At 53.1% G+C, this 20,601-nt stretch overlaps 1 protein-coding gene across 2 annotated transcripts in view; it reads right to left on the bottom strand.

The window, feature by feature from the left end:
* EHMT1 (euchromatic histone lysine methyltransferase 1) overlaps window positions 1-20,601 on the bottom strand; it is a 143,109-nt gene that overhangs the window by 13,901 nt on the left and 108,607 nt on the right. For both annotated transcript variants that reach the window (XM_019641290.1, XM_019641301.1), the window contains 4 exons: window positions 15,429-15,551; window positions 7,875-7,976; window positions 5,745-5,849; window positions 378-532 (listed from right to left, as the gene is read on the bottom strand). In XM_019641290.1, the coding sequence (XP_019496835.1) occupies window positions 378-532; window positions 5,745-5,849; window positions 7,875-7,976; window positions 15,429-15,551 (485 nt within the window). The remainder of the gene's footprint in view (window positions 1-377; window positions 533-5,744; window positions 5,850-7,874; window positions 7,977-15,428; window positions 15,552-20,601) is intronic.

The raw sequence follows: 20,601 nt of genomic DNA, 5'->3' as shown, positions 1-20,601 counted from the left end.
CCAGGGGAGGTGGGGTCAACCAGCAGAGCACAGAGGACTTCCCAGGACCCTGACCAACCCAAGTGTGAGTGACATGGGACAAAGGCCTCAAGGTTGCAAAAGGCTCTGAGCGGCCAGTGTCGACAACTCCAGCCCTTCCTGCTACTACCATTGGGCTCCCAGAGAGAGGCCGCCCCTCTGCAGGGGCGTCAGGGTGGGACCATCCCCACGCCTGACCACCATCCCCCCTGAACCACAAACACCCACGCTGACCTCGGGCGTGGGATGGGAAAGGCCTGTCTGCTCGCAGAACGGGACCCCTTGGAGGACATGGGCACCCGGGCACCCTGGCACCCCACCCCGGGAGCCTCACGGGGACCAACGGCAAAGCCACTCACACAACGCAGGCGTAGCGGTCCTCCCGGGCGGCGATGTGGAGGGGCGAGTCTCCGTGGATGTTCACGGCGTGCAGGTCGCACTTGGCGGCCAGCAGGATCTCGGCTATGTCCACGCAGCCCGAGAAGGCTGCCCAGTGCAGGCAGATGTTCTCCTCCTGCGTGGGACAGCGACTCTGAGACCCCGGGGTGCATCCTGCCCGCTTCCTCCTCTGGGACACGGGACAGCGACTCTGAGACCCCAGGGCGCATCCTGCCTGCTTCATTTTCATTGTAAAAATCATCAGGATTAGACCACCCCAAACACAACATTTTAACCTAACACTGGGAGGTGCTCTTCTTTATTTGTAAAAAGTATGTTCACTTTGGAATAGTTCATTGTAGGATAGGGTAATACTTGTGTAAGATTTGGCAAAGATGGACAAATTTGATTAAAGTAAAATTTGACTTCATAAAAGCCTCTTTAAAAAACAATAATTTTAAAGAAAAAGTAGAAAAATGTGTGCCATATATAAAATGTATGTGATTTACAATTTTCATAGTAAGTTTATTAGACCACTACAATTTTGGAAAAAACCAATGTGCAAAGGATAGGAAAATAAAAAAAACAACTGACCTGAGATAAAAGATGGAGAGAAAACATAAGCGCAAGGAACTGCTGACCGGGCCGACGTCCCGTCAGCACAGATCAGGACACTACATGTCACCTGCCACACTGGGGACAAACAGCAGCCCGTGGTCGACCTGTGCCAGGGGTTGGGGTGTACCCTGACCCCACGGGCGAGTGAGCGAGCGAGGCGGCCACCCTGCACTGACCACCCAACAGCGCTCGAGCTCACGTCTGCGCTATGAGACTCATCGGTGCCTTTCCTTTCTGAGCAGTGTCCAGGCCTAACCCTGGCAGAAGGGGGCTGCTTGGTCAAAGCACAGACGCCCCGAGTGCTCTGTGCCCTGCTGGCCCCGCAGGAACAACCCGCGTTTTTGGAGGTGCCATGTCCAACTTCTGCCCGGTGTTCCTGTCACCGGTTCCTGCCATGCTGGCCCACTGCCACTCTCCCACCCGGACCCCCAAACGGGAGGCCACGTGCCAGGGGCGATCAGACCCCGCCCCAACCTCCACACTCTCAGTACAGGTGTCACCTGTGGCTCAGTGAGCTTAGAGAAAAGCTGGCCAGACACGGAGTGGTCCTGTGTCCCTGCCATCCTGTCAACACAGCCGCTCAGACCGCGAGGGCTGCAGGCCACCCTCTGGCTCCAGTGAACACGGAGAAGGCTCCTGTCAGTGTTCGTGTTTTCAGAGAGGCCATGGCCTGAGGGCTCCCTTCCCGGACATAACGGAGAAGCTCCCCGCACCTCTGCTCCTGGCTCCATCTCCCTGCAATCAAGCTTCTGAGAAAAAGGCAGCTCCCTTGCTTCAGGGCCCCCCTCTCTCCTTCAGCAGAGTGACCTGTCATCTTATCACCAGGGCACAGTGTTGAGACTGCCTGGCCCCCACACTCACCCACTGCTGACGGGCAGTCCCACAGCCTTTCTGAGGTGCCCCTGCTCGGTTACCACTGGCCTGGCCCACACGTGTGCCTGAGAGAACAGACGCCTTCTGCTTCCAGCAAGGATGGGCAACAGGAGCCAGGCTGGGTTTAGCCTCCCAGCCGACAGAACCAAAGCAGAAAACAAAATAATGAAGGTGCGTGCAGTAACGCTTTTCTGAGCACTGGACATCAGCCCCCGAGGCATGGCATCCCTGAGATGAACGGAGGCCTGTGCCCACCTGCTCTCTGTCCCCAGGCCCTGGCAGGGAGGGGACCAGGAGGACCCCTGAGACGGGAGCTGAGAGTGGGGCCAAGGCAGCCAGGTTTGCAGAGCAGGGTGTGGGGCTGGGAAGTGGCCTCTGCAGATCTGAGCAGGGTCACCAGATGACTAGAGGGACAGACACACAGAAGGAATGCCCAGCCCCAGGCTGAGACCTGCTTGGACCAGCCTGCCACACCTCGACGGGAAACACAGAAGATTAGACTGTGCCCTGGTATCTTCGATGCACTCAGACAAAGCTCCGGACAGCTCAGGAATGCAGGTGTGACAGCAGTTAAGAGTCACAATGTCCAGGTCCAACCCAAGGTGAGCCAACGCACAGAGTAGCAGGAAACATGACACAAAATAGGGAGAAAAACCAGCCAGCCAAACCCAGCACTGACACAGACCTTAGATTAGGAAAAGAGGTTGTCATGGCAGTTGGCACGGCTGTATTCCACATGCTCAAAAGTTAGAGCCCATTTCAGAAAATACTAAAAAGACCCAAACAGAACGTGTAGAGCTGAAAACTACGTCTGACATGCAAACACACTGGGTGGGATCAATAGCAAAACAGACACTGTAAAAGAAAAGATTGGTCAGCTTGAAGACCTAGCAAGAAAACCAGCTAAACTGAAATGCAAAGTGAAATAGCAATTTTAGAAAAATGGAAGCACTTTGGAGAGTTGTGGGACGTCAGCTCCCCGACACACATGGAACTGGGGGCGTTGCGACATGGGGGGCGGGCAGGGGAGGGGCTGGAAGGGAGCAAGACTGACACCAAGTCTGACAAAACCTTCAACAGGCAGACCCAAGCTCAATGAACCTCAGGTGCACAGAAAAGTCACATCTAGGGACAGAAGAAATCTCACCCTAAAAAGGCAAAAGGAAAACGATGGCTTCACACGGAAAAATAAGGACAGGGAGTCACTGAGGGCTGCTCCGGGGAATGCCTCCAGTGAGGACCCCGTGTGTCCGCTGCACCGAGAGCGAGCTGTCCGCCTGGACTTCTGTGTCCTGCACCGAAGGCAGGGCGAGGACTCGCAGGTGCCGGGAGCCGAAGCAGCTGTGGCGAGCAGTCCAGCAGGAAGCTTCCAGACGTCGGGAAAGCGCGAGGACGAGGACACCGAGGAGCGAATGCAAACAGTGGACACGGTGCGACGGGGTCAGCACACGGGACATTTGTGACCGTCTTTTCAAAAAGTCACTGACTGGAACTGAGCAGTAGGGTGCTGTGGGTGTGGGACATGCATGTGCGTGACAGGCACAGAGTCATGGCGTCATGTTCACAGGGAGAGGGGACACCAACCACGGAAGGTCCTCATGCTGCCACAGCACTGCTCTTACCAAGGCGCACAGTGCTCGATGGCACAGAGGACAGAGTCCAGCACTGACCCCCACAGGGACAGCTGACTGCCCGCCAAGGGGCAGAGTCCATTCTACGGACAGAGCGTGGCTTTTCAACAAATGGTGCTAGGACAGATGGACCTCCAAGTGCAGAGAAACAGAGACAGAACGGACTCTGCCCCCCAGCTCACACCGTGTGCAAACAGCAACACCCAAACTGTCTAACACACAAGACAGTCTTTGGGATCCTGGTTGGGGACGATCCTGACACAGAACCCCAGGAGCATGGTCCACACAGAGCAGAGCTGACAAGCTGCACTTCACTATGACTGGAAACATCTGCTCCTCTAGAAACGGCTGGTGGGCTGTGGGGCACTTCTATGACAGAGGGCCTGCATCCAGAATACACACAAGTCACAACACTCAAGACCAGGAAATGACAGTCTGATGACACAGGAGCAGAAGGTCTGCACAGATCCTTCCCCAAGAAGACAAAGGCCGCCGGCCGCGTGCTGGGGACATGGTGGACGGCACACAGCACTGCAAGTGGCACTTCAGAGAGCAGTTTGGCAGCTCCCTAAAAAGGCTAAAGTATGCAGGGCACGTGACAGGCAAAGGCCTGGCCTGAGCGCCCATGGTGGCCCAAACTAGAGAAGCCAGATGCCCTTGGAAGGGGGGGGTCGCCAGCTGAGACCTGCAGCTGCAGCCCCACGGCAGGAAGGAGGGAGCCTCTGACACTCAGGACAACGATGCACACCGTGGCCTGCCCACAGCCTCTGGGCCCTGTCACACAAGAGCAGGACATAGCCGAGTCCACCCCCCACCCCTGACAGTGTAGCAGCGGGCGGGGGGACAGGAGGAAACTCGTGGGACTCGGAGGTTTCCAGGGTCACAACTTTCCCCTATAAGTATGCCAGCTGCCAGTGCTACACCAATGGAGCTGTTAAAATAAGTAATGCTGTTTCATCGTATAAATAACCAAAACACAATGTAACCAACGCCTCCCACTTGTCAGAACTCACAGCAGCACAGAACGCGCTCGGGTCCCTGCGGGGCCATGGCATGGGGGGACGCCTGCTCTGACCACTGCACCCCCGTCAAGGGGCAGGTCACGGCATGCCCACAACCCGTCAACAGGCGCCTCCCTACGGCAGCCACACTAGACTTGGCCACGTCCCTCCCGCTATTCTCACCAAACCTTGTCCCCAGGACTGCCCAGCTCACGGCACCTCTCACAACGGCCATCGTCCTGACGCCCGGCTCTGATGGAACCACCAGAAACACCAGCGTCCCAGGACTGGCTGCGTCCTGACCCTCGGCGGCACGGGGACAGGACCGCTGCCTGATAGGCTTCCCCATGCTTATCGGCAGCACCGTGAACGCCCCCGTCAGGGTCCCCTGCTCCCATCCCATCCAAAAGGCCGTCTACAGGGCCCGTCACTCCGGCTCAGAATGGCGACGGCACCACCCCTCTCACCTGGGACTCTGGGTTTGGCATTGACAGTGTCTGACGTGCTTTGGGGGTCGGATCTCAGTGTCGAGTCTGTTTCCTTAGTGCTTATCAACATAATGATTTTGTGGCTACGTTTTTCACTTAAGGCTTTGGTGACTCTGCAGAAGTGGACACAGCTCTTCAGGACACACCGTGTTTGTCTGGGTCCTAGAAGCCCTATCCCTCTGCCTGCAGGTGACACGGGCTTGGCCAGATCAGGGCACCGCCAAGGCTCCCCACTGGTTCTATGGGTCCCTGAAGACCTGCTAAGTAATGCCCCTGTACTCAGAGTCGCTCACGATCACCGGACACAGGGCTGAAGGGAGTTCCCAGAGGCACAGGTGAGGCTTCTCACCTTGGTCCCAAACCCCATTTTCTGGACAAACAAATGTGTCCTAAAAACCAACCATCAATGCAGTATCTTAAATCACAACCCAGAAAACCATACTACATCAGCCCGGCCCCTTCTTTCCTTCCGAGGCAGCAGCTGTGTAAGAGCCAGCGGCCCCAGCCCACATGGGGGGCGTGGCCTGGGGCTCCTTGGCCCCGAGCATGGACGAGGCAGCCAGTGATGTGGCCCATCCAGGGCCAGCCCCTCGAGGCACATCCAGAACCACACGGGGTCCACAGGGGCTGGCGACACAACGGGAGATGGTCGGAGCCACAGCGGGGGCGACAATGGGCCTTCAGCAGACACCCAGACCACCCCAGACCTGGTGACCGACGGCGGCAAGGACACTCACGTTGTCCCGGATGTTGATGTCTGAGCCTTTGGACAGCAGCAGCTTCACCAGCTCCACGTGCTTATACTCCGTGGCCCAAATCATGGGTGTCCAGCCACCATCGTCCTAATGTCAAGGGAAAGAAGCAAAAGTCCATCACAGCTCCCAGAGGCAAGTGGCATCAAGAAAATGTCCCTGGGGCCTCCAGGGCAGCGCAGGTGGCAGGAGCCAGGCCCAGTCCCCATGTTGAAGAGGAAACCAAGGCTCAGGGGGCTGCCCTGGGAATCTCAGCAAGGGCAGGACAGAGTCGGGACCAGCCGCACTGACCCCCAAACCTCTGCTCTACTGGGGACAACGGAACCACTGCCCAACCTCGCCCCTTAAGCCTACCGGGTGGCACCGCCAACACACAACACATCTGAGTACACCTGATGGAATCACCTAAGAATTTGGAAATGCTGCTGACCAGGCCCAACCCTCGGACATGAGCAGAAACGGTGTCCGCCTACCCTTTTGGTCTCAGTGACACAGACTCCAAGCATGAAGCAAGAGTGTCAGCCAAGGAGTGTGGACAAACAGACATGTCCAGGCAAGGGCTAGCGGGGACCATGCACAGTGACGGTCTTCTCGAGGAGCAGGGAGCAGAGAGCTGCCCTGGCTGACTCCACCTGACCGGGACCCTCCCACCAGCCCACCCAGGCCCGCCCCCTTGCTCAGGGTCCCAGCTGGTTCACATAAACCAGGATCACAGCTATTCAGGGAGTAAGGGTCACGTGGCCAGGTCCAGCCTCCTGGAGAGGCTCATCCTCACAACGCCGTGCACATAGCTCTCAGCACATCGCTGCCTCCAGCACTGAAGCAACGCTGTGCTGTGGGACCCGCCCACGCACTGGGGACACAGCATGACGACACAAGTCCACCTCATGGAGCCAGCGCAGCCCAGGGGGAGTAACTCACAAAACCCAACCAAAAGGGAAATGAAAAATAAAAGAGAAGGGGTCCAGCCTGTGACCCCTTAAGAGCAGAGGTGGGTCACAAGCCACAATATCGTGAGCTGGGTGGCCCCTCAGGAGCTGGGCTGGTGGGTGCAACCGAGCGAAAGGATAGGGCAGAGCAAGGAGAGAGTCACGTGGGAAGGTCCTGGTCGGTGGGCGGGGCCATAGGAGGGGGCCCAGGCCAGTGGGCGGGGTCCCTGGTGGGCGGGCAGGGCCACAGGAGGGGGCCCAGGCTAGAGGGCGGGGTCCTTGGTGAATAGGAAGGAAGTGCCCTTTGCTCTCCCCAGTCACTAGGTCAGCTGACACACAATGACCTTCTTGGTGCCAAGCACTACATGGCACACAAAAGGGCCCTGACAGCAGGGTAGAGACAGGCAGAGGCTAAGCAAACAGACAGGGGAAGAAGTGGAATATTGGACAATGGCCAGTGCTAGGAGGGAAGACAGGGTGCCATGGGAAGTGGAGGGGGGCCCACTCAGGTGGGGACATCTGTTAGAAAAGGCCCTAACCTTTTCTGTCAAAGACAGCAAAGTTTAAAAATATACTTCCTCTTTCTCACTTGTTTAAGTAGTCCCAGTTATAATACACTTTCTCACTATTGTGTAGTAATAATTCCTCATTTTCAGGCTTACCCAATCTTGTAACGAGGCAGATCTTGCTTTTCTATTAGCCAAGCGGTTTAGATTGTAAGGTCGCGCTCCCGCCAACAGAGTTAGACACAGTGGAACCCGCGTGAGGGATGAAAGCTGAGTGGACTTCCCTGCTGGACTCAGGGACTGTGCCTGCTGGACCGGCTTACGGTGGCTCCGCACCCTTCTGCACAAGTCAAGTTGGCCTTGCCGAGTTACTTTCGACTTCATGTGTCTTTATTTGCGGCACGGCTAAACTCTATTCCCAACAAATCTGAACACTGGCAGGAAGGGGGAGGGAGCGGTCCAGGGGGACAGCCCAGAAGCCTCCAGCTGGGTGGCAGTGCAGAGGCCACCATGGGTGTGAGCTTGTAGATGGCCGCCAGTGAGCAGGCCAGGGCAGGGTTGGGCCGGCGGAGGCCCAGGAGGCGGAGGAGGCCGGGCCTGCTACAAAGGAGAACCCGTCTCTGGCCAGACATGGCCAGCCCCTCAGGGGTAGTGTCGGTGGGTGAAGGGCGTGGCTTTACCTGACAGTTGACATCCATCTGTCCATTCGAAAGCAGATACTGAACCACATCATAGTGGCCTTTCTTGGCAGCCAGGTGCAAGCAGGTGGAGCCCTCCGCATCCTGCAACACAGACGCCATTTAGGCCCTGAGAAAGTGTGACTGACAGTGCCAGGCGGCGTGCATGACCACCGGGGAGGTGCCGCATGGAGAAGGGGCCCAGGCAGAGAAGGGTGGGGTGGCTTCCTGAGGTGGCTCAGCTGAGGTCCACGCCCCAGCTCCTGACAGTGACGGGGCTCAGGTGGCCAGGCGCCCTCGCTTTCAGACACACGTGCAGGACCACCGTGACTCACCCATCCCTTCCCCACCCCCACACTGAGGGGCGTGGCCATGTGCAGTGGCCTGCCTCTCCACGGTTTCCGTGAGTCAGTGCTCACCAGGGCACGCTGAGCAAGGTGCTCATGATCCGGCAATCGGTGTCCACTTACCACAGAAATTAAAAATAAGTGGCCCAGAAGAGCAGGGACCCAGAATGGGACAGGCTGGCCCTGCAGCCCCACACACGCCTGGGCGCTGACCGTGGCCGCCGGGCACACCTCCTGGTCAGCTTTCAGCTCTACTTCCTCAAGGACACTAAATACATCCCAGTAACTGAACTACCTCAAGACAAAACAAAAGCCACCCACCCAGGGAGCGCCAGGAGACTCAGGGGACCCTGGAAGGACCAGGGCCACCCCCACCCCAGCTCATGCAGCCAGGCTCGGTGCCAGCCTTGCCCCTCGAGGGGCCTCGCGGAGACCCCGGGAGCTTCTCGGGTTTGCTCCTGCATTCCTCTCTACCGGCCGTTTATGTCATTCGCTTTCTCTCCCTATTTCTGTTCTCTCAGCAGTGATCCTACATTTGAACACACGTCAAACTCACTTATAACCAAACCTGAAGTTCATCAGTAAAACCCCCTTTTTCAAGAAAACCCATACTCAAACGGCATAGTACTGGCAATTACATTGTTATATGTAATAAATACAAAATGTATGGTTGTTGGTTTGAAGGTTTGCTGTTATTTCCAGGTATCTCGATCACTAAAACAGGTACAGTCCCCCGAACACTAGAGGACAACCCTGAGGACAGGGACACGGACACATGTGTGCGCACACACGCTGCGTTTGTGCATCTGGCAGACACGCAGAAGGATGGGACCGATCTTGCCTGCTAGCAGTAGGTGCCTCTGGCCACAGGTGCCCAGAGCCAGAACCCAAGGCAGGAGCAGGGAGAGGTGAGGAGACACTGGGCGCAGGTGCGGTCTGAGCTGGGGGGGATTCCTGGAAGAAGAGCAGCTGCGCAGAGTGGGGACAGAGGGTCTCAGCCAAGGGGACACAAAGACGTGGCAGAGTGGGGCAGGCTTCACCCACCGGGGCCAGTTATGGGGTCTCCAGGACCCGACGACCCACCTTAGGGCACCCCCAACGCCTGGGCCACTGATTCCTTCCCGCTCAGTGGCACTCACTCTACGGTTCAAGTTCATGTTTGGCCGCATCTTGATCCTCCTGCACCTATGGGGACCGCGCTGCACTCTGGTGCCCACCGCTTTGGTGTCTTGGGGACTGCGGGGCATCTCTGGAGGTGGGTGCAACACTGCGCCACCACCCCACGGACGTGGGCGCGCTCCCAGCTGGCACTCCTGGCTGCGGGACATTCGGATTTGTATGGACCCTGCTACTGGCAGTGCACAGACCGTGGCGTGTCACACACACAACTGCTGGTGACACAGGACGGCGGTGACCTCCAGCAGCGCTGACACCTGATATGCTGCTCGTCTCCCAGATGGCCTCACAGTGGCGTCTTCACGTGTCGGTCACCCATCTTTCCTGCTGGGAACTGCGTGTTCAGTCTTGGCACCTTTTTCTTCCAGGTTCTTTGGTTTTACTGGTAGGGGGTTCCTTATATTTTGTGGTAGTAACCCTCTGCCAGCATGTTGCAAGCTCGTCATCCATCTGCAGCCTTTCGTGTGCTCTGTGGCGAGTCTGCTGACCGTGAGGTCTGACAATGCACTGAGCTGATCACTCACTCTCGCACTGTCCTGTGTTTCGCTGAAGAAACCTCCCTGCACTGGAATCGCACAGGTAACCTTCCCTCTGAATTGCACAAGCATCATGATTTCCCCTTTTACACTCCATTGTCACATTTACCATCTGCGTTATTTGTTCTCTGTCCTTTTTCTTTCCGCCTGTGCTTTATATGAGGTGAGACTGAAAGATACAGTATATGTTTACGTTAACAAAATTTATTACAGTAAAAGACACACTGCCATTAATTCCATCATGACAATGCTCGGTGTCACACATCACTTCTGATATCCAGCAGTTTCTGTCAAATAAAAAAGTTATGGTGTGTTAAGCGCTCGCTCAAGAGTTTGAGCTCTGAGCAACAGCGGTTCGAGTCCAGCCCGAGCTGAGCAGCCGCTGAGCTGCCAACAGGTGGCAGGATGGCTCGGCTAAAAAAAAAAAAAAAAAAAAAAAAAAGTTATGGTGTGTCCTCATCCACCTCATTCACTGGATCTGGCACCGTGCGACTTCGGGCTCTTCCCCAAAGTCAAAATGATTCAGGACATAGAGGCAGTCACGACAGAGCAACTAACGACACTCAGGAAACAGGACTTCCAGAACTGCTTCAGAAAGTGGCAAGAATGAAGGGATAAGTGTGTTCAAAGCGAGGGGGAGTATTTTGAGGGGGATGAATGGCAATATGTCTTTAACTGTAATCAATTTTTTTTAAACATTCACTGTATCTTTTGATCACACCTCATACTTAATGTGAATTTAAATATATTAGCACATGGCTGATCCTGCCTTATCTACTCAAAAGTCTGCCTTTTACTGGCGTATTCAGTCTTTTTACATTTAATGTAATTGAGGACATGCTCCGGTTTAAATGACCACCTTGCTATCTGTCCCATCTGTTTTTAATAATCCTTTCCTGCCTTTTAGTTAAACAAATACTTTTCAGCGTTCCCTTTTACTTCCTCTACTAGCTTTTAAAAAATCTTTCTGAAAGCAAGGTTTTAAGTTATGTCATAAATTACAACACTCATCTTTATCAATCTTTGTAAATTAGCACTTATCACCACCCGCAGCAGAAATAAACAATCTGACAACAGCCAAGTTCCATTTGCTGCTGCCGTCCTCCGGCTACTGTCATATGCAGCTGACACTTGAACACAGGTTTGAACTTCATGTGTCCGCTTATACGTGAGAGTGGGTTTTCAATACACATACAGCCACCCTCCATATCCCGGGTCTCACGCCTGTGGATTCCATCAACCCCGGATGGAAAAGTGTTTTCGATTGTGGTTGGGAATCCGTGGATGAGAAGGGCTGACTGTACGTGCTGTTCTGCACCGTTTCCTTCAGGAGATGTGAGCGCCCCTGGGTTTTGGCATTTGTGGGGAGCCTGGAATGAATCCCCCATGGACACGGAGGACTGTGGGTAAGTTCTGAGGGAGTCACAAGTTACACGCCCGATTGTCTACTGTGCAGGAGTGGGCGCCTCTAGTCCCCCACTGTTCAAGGGTCAACTGTATTTTACTTCTGAATTCATAAAAACTCCCTTACAATGGTATGCATTTCCCTTTAAATAGCCTTTTTTCTTCTAAGAAACTTAAAGAAAACAGTCGTCAGGCAGCCTCTGGGGCTTTCTGTGCATCCCCGCGTCCTCCTCAGTATAAACCTGCTGAGAAATCCATCCACTCAGCTACTGTGTACCTGAAAATGTTTTATTTCCGTTATTTTTTGAAGGGTGTCTTTTACTGGGTGTAGGCTTCCGTCTGACAATAAAAATATCACTTCGTGGCCTCCTGAATTCCACTGTTTCAGAGGAGAACTTGGCAATTTTTCGTAATGCTTTCTGCCTGTGTGTGATAATCTGGTGCTTTTCTCGGGTTGGTTGTAAGGTTTTCTCTTTACTTGTAGTTTGCAACAATTTAGCCATGATGTATTTAGTTGTATATTCTTTGTATTTACCCAGCTGGGTATTTACTTACTTACTTGGTTCTGTAGGTTTTCACCAGATTTGGGAAATATGTAGCCATTTTTTTTCTGCAATGTATTTTTTCCTACCAGTTTTTCTCTCTTCTCTTTCTGGGACTCCAATTACACACGTCAGACAGTTTGATACTGTCCTACAATCTCCGCTTTCAGGCTGGAGTTTCTATGATGGGTCTGCAAGTTCAATAGCCCTTTCCCTACCGTCCAGCCGTACGAGTCGTCCACTTCAGACGCCTGCCCCCCCAAGAACAACCACTTCCGCTACAAGCCTATCCAGCCAGAGCCAGGCGGTTCTAGGTGCTCCGTAAAGCCCTGAGCGCTGACCTGCCTCCTCAGGTCATGCAGTGGCAGCTCTTGTGATGAGGTTGGGAAATCACTCCCAAATGCAGACTTCCCCCCATCACAACACAGGATTAACACTTATCTAACAGTTACAGCAGATATTTACAGGAAAAGTTAAGGTTTCCAGGTCTCAACTACCACCAAAAAGAAACAAAAAAACAGCAAACGACTAAGTACAACCTTGAAAAATACTCATAGCATATGGGAACAACTAGATACAAAAAACTTCACTTCAAGAGAAGCAAACTAAAATACTAAAAAAAAAAAAATGAATAAATAAAGCCACCATTTTTGCATATGAAACTTAAGATTTTTAACAAACAATAGCTAGCTAGCACTGGGAAGAGTGTAGGGAAGGGTGCTCCCATATTCCTGGGTGCACCTCAGAAAGCGGTATCAGAGCCTTGAAAAGGATCACATACTTTGCCCCAGAAATCTGCCCTAAGGGAATCCCACATGCAAAGACATAGCTATGAAGGTATCTGCTGAGTGTAAGAAAACTGAAAATAGCCTAACTATGGAACATTAAGCAAATCTGACTAAAAACAATGTGATTACACCGTGAAATACAATGCAGCCACTTAAAAGAATGTTTAATGACACAGAAAATAGAATTTAATTTGATGGGAAAGAGGAGTGATAAATTAGCGAGAACAGTTTGATCATTTTTTTCATTGGAAAAAATATGTACTAATGGGAAACACTGTTAAGATGTTTCTTACGTTTTTTATGGTTTTATATAGTATATATAACATCCACTTTGCCATTTTAACCTTTTTAAGTGTACGATTCTGTGGCATTAATTATGTTTATCATGTTGTACTGCCATTATCAGGTACCTGCTCCCAAAACCTTTTAGTACCGCAGACCAGCTAGGGAACCATGAGGCACTGACACCCCACCCACTCCCGCCCACCTCGCATCTGCTCGCTCTCTAAATTTGCCTTCCCGAGGTCCTCTGCGTGAGTGGACTCCCACAGGATTTGTCCTGCTGTGACCGGATCCTTTCACATGAGGTTCTCAAGTCCATCCACCTGGTGTCAGGACCTCCTTCCTTTTCAGGGCTGAGTGACATTCCACTGTGTGGAGGGGCCACGTTTGGGTCACTCATCCCCCCTTGATGGACACTGGAGGTGCTCCCACCCCTTGCCTGCTGTGAACCATGCTGCTGTGGACGTGGGGTACACACATCTGTTCGGGTCCCCATTTTCAGTTTTTTTCTGTACATACCTAGACTTGGAGTGACTGGGTCACGTGGTAATTCTGTTAACATTCTGACCAAGCACCAAGCCGTGTGCTGTCCACAGGAGCCACGTCACTCACACTCCCAGCAGCTGTGTGGGAGGGTCCCAGTTTCACCACGTTTGCCACCACTCACTCTCGGCCTCTTAGGTCATGGCCGCCGTAAAGGCTGTGAGTGGTGTCTGGCTAAATTTGCTTTGCGTTTCCCTGACGACTTGTGGTGTTGGGCATCTTTCCATGAGCTAACTGGCCCTTTGTGTGTCTTCCTTGGACAGATGGCTACTCATTCTGCCCCTTTTCGGACTGGGTTGCATTTGGGTTGCTGAGTGTCAGGAGTTCTTTATGTGTTTACTCTGGACAGTAATCTCCTCTCAGACAGAGAGCATTTATAAATATTTCTCCCACTCTGGTTATCATTTCACTCTCCTGCACAAGTTTTCAATTCTGATGTTCAATTTATGCATTTTTTTCTTTTGTCTGTGTTTTTGGTGTCATATCAAAGAAATCCTTGCCAAATCCAATGTCATAAAGACTTTTCTCTTTTCTTCTAAGAGTTTTATGGTTTTAGCTCTTAAGCTTAGGTCTTTGATCCATTTTGAACTCATTCTTGAACTCAGTATAAGGTACAGGCACAGCTTCATTGTTTTGCATGTGGAGATCCAGTTTTCCTACCACCACTTGTTGAAAAGACTGTCCTTTCCCCACTGGGTGGTCTTGGCGCCTTGTTGACAATCGTGTGATACACATGAGGGGTCATTCTGGGCTCGGTTCTAGCCCATGGTCTGTGTATGTCTGTCCCATGCCAGCGCCACGGAAGTCTGAGTCCTCCAGGTGGGATCGTCATTGCCAAGATTGTTTGGGTTGTTCGGGGTCCCTTGAGATTCCACATGCATTCTAGGATGTGCTTTTCTGTATCTGTAAAAAACAGCATTGGGATTTTGAAGGGCTTGCATTGACCCTGTAGGTGGCTTGGGGTGGTACTGACATCTTAACTTTAAGTCTTCCAGTCCACGAACATGGGTGTGTTTCCATTTACTTGTATCTCTTCTCTAACGTCCTTCTGCAACGTTTGGTCGTTTTCCATGTATTACTCTTTTGCCTCTGACAAAAGGGAACTGGCACTTTAAAGAAATTGACCAGGGAACTGGGAGGTCTATGGCTGGAGCTGGGCTTCCTGTTCCTCTCTAGTCCCGACTTCCTGTTAAACTTTATGGTTCTAACTTCCTGTAAGGGGGGGGGGGAGACGATATATTGGGGGTCCTCTTGGGGGACTGCTCTCTTGCACGTGGGAAGCCGGCCAGAAGGTGTGTGTTCCCATTGCTGAGGTGGTTTTGTTTCCTTTTCGCAAATAAACCCTCTTTTTGGTGGACTATCTAAACGGTCATTTTGGTCCAATTAACACCTCCTTTGTTAAGTTTATTCCTAAGTATTTCATTTTTTTTGATGCTATTATAAATGGAACTATTTTCTTAATTTCTTTTTGGGATTGGTCATCAATAAGTGTAAAGAAATACCAGTGATTTTTCTGTACTGATCTTGTGACTCCAACCTTTGCAACATACACTTACTAGTTCTAACAAATTTTTTGTGGATTCATCAGGGTTTTCACATAAAATGCTGTCGTCTGAACAGAGACCATTGTGCTTCTTCCTTTCCAACATGGATGTCTTTTACCTCTCTCTACGCCTAACTGGACACGGTAGAAGACAGAAGTGGGAAAGTGTGTAAATGGAGGGCTGGCAACCCCTGCACGCTACTCCTCACCGCAGTCTGTCAGGAATAGGGGAGGTGGTGCTCACCAGACTGTGGTCACACAGCCCGCCAGCCAACGGGGACTGAGTGCTTCCCGACCGCGGGGGCACGTCCTGCAGACCTCCAACAAGGAGGCCATCGGTGGCTCTGGGACACGCCCACAACGCAGAAGCGGCCCCACGGGCCAGCACACACGTACCTTAGGGTCCATGAGGGCCCCAGCTTTGATGAGGTACTTGACTGCGTCCAGGTGGTTGTTCTCTGCCGCCTCCATGAGCGGGGTCCTCTGGTCCTCCGAGCAGCTGTCGATGTTCGCTCCCGCCTGCTGAGACAAGGGAAGTTCAGGGTGTGGGGAGGGGGGGTTCACGTGCTTCAGACACCTGACAGCAGAAAGATCTCACGAGCTATGCTAGTCGTTTCTACTGCCCAACTGTGTCTGATTCTCCAAAACTGCATTTGCAGATAGAATTGTTCTATTACTACCAGACCTTCAGTTTACGAAGAGCACTTTCTAAGTAAAAATGTTACTGATAACACCATTAGAAACGAGCAAGAAGGTGGTAACTTTCTAGAGCAGGCAAAGAAGGGGTGCACAGGGGGCCCCTCAGCATGGCTGGGCCAGGGCAGGTGGTGACGTGACTCCACGGACCTGCTGTTTGATGCTCGAACAAAAACTCATTCCAGTACCACGTATTTAGAGCAATATCCATGTTTCCCAATGGCGGGTGTGCTCGAAAACCTAGTGTGCCAGCAGGGGTGGGCAGGTAAGGCTCTGTCCGAGAAACTTCGCGAGACCCGCCTATGACACGGGTCTGGCTGGAAGCAAGCCAGAAGCTCGTTTTGTAGTGGAAACCTTTAACCCACGGGGGAGAAACTGTGATTTCTTAGGCTGGTGTACAAAGAGCTAATATTTAGTTTTAAAAATATTTACTATGGAAAAGACTGAAAACAGTATGGTTTTTACCACTAACAATTAAGAAACAAAAGCTGAAACAAGTAAGAAATTTTTAAATAGACTTGGAGTGGCACACATGGAAAAGCAGGGGACTGAGGTGGTCCAGGCAATTCTCAAGGAAACTGTCAGCTATTTCAGAATTGCACTCCCCGACTGAAAGGTCACAGCCACTGCTCCAGAGCTGGAGACAGAGACCAGAGAGGCCGGAGTGTGCAGGCAGGCACGGGGCAGGGGTACACGAGAATCCAAGCCGAGGTCAGGTGGCCCAACCTGAGGGCAAGGTCGAACCAGAATTCCACAGCCACGGATTTTAACAAATAAACTTAAAAACACACACAGGATAAGGGCCACAGTGAGGGGTCAGAGCACTAACGAGGCCAGGGCTGCACAGGCAAGACACACCCTCTGCAGGCGGGCACTGCCTGCAAACTGGGCACAAGCACTTGACCTAAAAATCACTGGGACAGCATACAGGGTTCTGGGGGTGAGCAGCAAGTAGTGTGACAGCACCAGCTACAGGCCAACCCAGGGGCCGGTCCGAGAGGCAGCCCCCAGACAGGACGGGCTGATGGCCCTGAGCAGACCAAAGGCTGGGTGCTCACTGAAGACCGGGGTCAGGGTCAAAGGACCTGGCCTTCCCCAAGACTCAGGGTCCAGGTTTGAGGGCTGGCTGGGGTGGACCCACAACCAGTTCTCGGTGGGCTGGTCCGAAACCAGAGCTGTCCAGCAACCAGCCGCACGGAGGCCCCTCTCAGGGATGCGCAGACAACCCAGGACTGACACCGGAAACGTCCACCCAGAGGAAGGATCGTCCCCAGGGAAAAGGAAAGGCCGAAAGACAGCGAAACACACTCTGGGAACCTTGAGACGCGGAGGAGATGGAAGGGAGGCAAACCAGGAGGACCCACATGCCACGCATAGCACAGGCACAAGGTCCTCAACTGAGGTGCCAGTACACGGCCAGCAGCACACGCTGACGGGACACGGGGCAGGCCCCAACCCCACAAGTCCCCAAATCCTCACTAAGTAAGTGTGACAGGGGTGCGCGGGCACCTGAGTGAGGTGTGGGATGTGCAGGTACCTGTGTGAGGTGTGCGATGTGTGGGCACCTGTGTGAGGTGTGAGGGTCCCTGTGTGAGGTGTGCCACCCACGGCAGGTCCTTGGGCTCCCGGGGCCAGCAGAAAGGCAGGCCTTGGTTGGTCCCTCGCCCTGAGCTCTGTGACTATTAAAAAAGGCTCCTTTCTCTCTGAAAGTGCCTGAGGCTCTGCAAACACCGCCACGTAAAGGTGACACAGCAGATGAAGACCCACAACATGGCAGTGAGCACCTACACGATGGGACCTCAGTCTGGAGCTGCAGAGCCCGTGGGGGTGCAGGACGAGACACAAGCCCCGGGCAGAGTCTCCACAGTGACATCAGTGGGCCAGCAGGACGCTCAGATGGGCCGGCAGCCCGGACACCTGGGCGCATGACCACGAAGCTCTCAACTCGCAGCTTTATGCCCCAGGGCACAGCCTTCCCTCCTTGAACGCTGTCACTGAAACTTAGACACGCATGCCAGGGTCCATTATGTCACAGCGGCCCAGCCCCAGTGGAACCAGAGAGCCGTTTCTAGTGAAAACCCAGGAAGAAAACTCAACAGGATGTGAAAAGGCAAACCACTCCTCTGAGGGGCTGCCACGATGGAACAGAACACGCGTCACTCCAGCAAGACAGCAGCGTGAGAGTGACATCAGGGGCTGCTGTCAGCCCTTTGGGGGCATGTGAGCTGGGAGACACCCCACAGAAGCAGGACCTCCAAGAAAGAAACTAGAAACAAGCCCATCCCTTTCTTTCCTGCAAAATCTCAGAAAAGTTGCTTCCTTCTCGGGAAAGAGAAATACACATGATTACATGCCCCCAAGCTCAGGGAGCTCGGGCCTGAGTCACCAAGTTAAATGCAGGCTCAGAATCCCATCCGAAGGGGTGCCAGGCCCCCCACCTCCAGGCGCCGGAGAGACAGCAGTGCAGAGGGTCATAAGGAATTCCTGAGTATGAGGGGTCCTTCTTTTCTCTAACACGTGTGACAACAGTTTAAGACTCAAAAGAAGCTGTGACACAGAACATAAACTCCCGTCTCCCCATATCCACGTTCCCAGTGACAGTGTCTTAACGCAGCATAGCCCGTGGGCAGAGGCAGGAAAGGGACGTGTGTGTTGGAGCATAGGCTAATCGCACCACGAGGTCTGTGTTGGCTGTGACACAAAAACCACTGTGTGATTGAATCAGCACGAAGATTGAAGGCAAGCTAAGTCACACTGAGGATGCGTGCACGGTGGTGAAACCACACAGAAAGGCAGCGCCGTGACTGTCACAATGCAGCCTGGTGAGCTGCTACCTTTGGGGAGGGGACACTGTTTCTGGGGAGCAAGCAGCATCCTGCCCTGACCTGGGGATAGGTGATTCCCTTCATAATTACTCACCAGGATGTTTGCATCTTAAGGCCTTTCTCATATGCACGACACACACACATTTTAATGTAAAAAAAAAAAAAAAAAAAGGCCAAAGACAACACTCCTTTCAAAGGAGTGACGAGCTAACTTCTCAAAAGCAAGAAGGAAGTAGAAGACAGTGGAACGTCCCTTATCAGCAGTGAGAACAAACAACCAGCAGCCAGAATCCCAAACCCAGGGACAATGTCTCCAAAGAGTCTCCACACCCGTCCCGCTCCAAGCTCGAGGAGCGGCCTGGCCATCACACCTGAGCCCACGCCACAAGCCCGCCCGGCACACAGATCATCAGAGTGACCCCTGATCCCGGAGGCTCTGCGCGCCCCATCCTCATCTCCTGCTTTGCTCCGGGTCCTGCAACAATCCCGAAGCAACAGGATCTCGGGTCCACCTCAGCGATCACAGGCCACTGCCACACCTTAGCCACTTGCTGGCGTCCCCAGACGCCCCCACCGTCACGACCTCCAACACCGCTAGCCGGCCAGTCACATCACTACCTAGAGCCGCTACCTGTGTGACCAATCTGAGGACCCCCCCATCTGCTGTCACCAAACCCTTTTATGCTTCCCTCTGTGGGCCTCAAGTTCACAAGGTTGGTACTCATCTCGCTCAGACGCCTTTCCTCCTCAGTGATCGCCTCAGTCTCATGACTGAGTGATGACACTGCATGTGTGACTGCTGAGGACAAAAAAAAAAAAAAGGGACTAAAAGGGCCGGCTGAGTGGCGCGTTGGTTAGGAGCTGGCTTGGGACGCCAGCTCTGAGCAGCAGGGCCCCGGTTCTGATCCCACATGAGGGTCAGTGACACTGCCCTCTACAGCTAAGATGGTAAACAACAGCTCAACCTGCTGCCGTGAGTCGCCGGTGAGGGCATAGGCTGCAGCCCCTGTTGCAATGGGTTGCCGTGAGCTACCGTGTGTGGCTGGCAGCTGCCGTGAGCTGCCAAGAGCCGCCGTGAGCGGCCGTCCAGAGGCCAGCGACCGATCTGCCTCACCTAGGATGACCACAATGATCCCAATACCAACATGGGCCAGTGAAGCGACGTCCTCCACAACTAGACTGAAGAACAAAAAGACAGCAACTCTTCTGTTCCCCTCCCCCAATTCCCCAACGCTGTTCCCCTCCCGCAACTCTCCAATAAAAAAAGTTAAAAAAAAAAAAAGTGAATAAAACTCCCAAGTGAATAAAAAGAAATGAGACAAAAATGAAAGGAACAAAAGATTCAAAAATGAAATACTTGCTTTAGAAGGCTGGGAATCAAAACCACAATTAAAGGCGTTAGAAACAAATTTCAATGTCAGAAACGACAGTAAACATTACCTAGACTAAAGGTTCCTATTAAAATACCAAGACTGCCAGACTGAGCTTTAAAAACTCTAGCTGTGTGTTACGTAAACAGCCACGTCCAGAACAGTGGCTCTGCAGCCTGTGACGAGGCTGGGAGGGCGTGGCAGGCATAGTCTGAGGCATTAGCCATCTGCACCAACAGCTGTATCGGCCCTAAAATGCACACCAAGCGTGAGCGCACCCTGCCCTGCACACCTGCTGCTTCTGGCCGTGCTGCTGGGGATAAAAGGATGAAGAAAACGTGAGGCAACGACAGCAGTGCCCAGGGCCAGGAGCCAGAGCCAACAGGGGAGGATGCAGGCCAGCGCCTCTCGGGAAACAGCGTGGTGCCCCCAGGATCCCACTCTATGGTTCCCACAGTCACACACAGGTGACAGCTGGCAGCCGGGTGCTTTCCAGAAAGCCATGTCCCTGCAGGCCACTGACAGTGACAAGACCCCGACCGAGAACCTACTTCAGCATTTTAGCACTTCACTTGAAACGTGTACAAGCAGCAATCACCAGGCATCTGAGGAAAACCTTTAAAGAAGACAGACCAAAGTAACAGAGACAAGGAACGGGAAGAGGCTGCAAAGGCCTCG

Source organism: Hipposideros armiger, unplaced genomic scaffold (assembly GCF_001890085.2).
Source record: "Hipposideros armiger isolate ML-2016 unplaced genomic scaffold, ASM189008v1 scaffold_3, whole genome shotgun sequence".
NCBI classification, from domain to species: Eukaryota; Metazoa; Chordata; class Mammalia; order Chiroptera; family Hipposideridae; genus Hipposideros; species Hipposideros armiger.
This window is presented reverse-complemented; position numbering and strand designations above follow the sequence as displayed.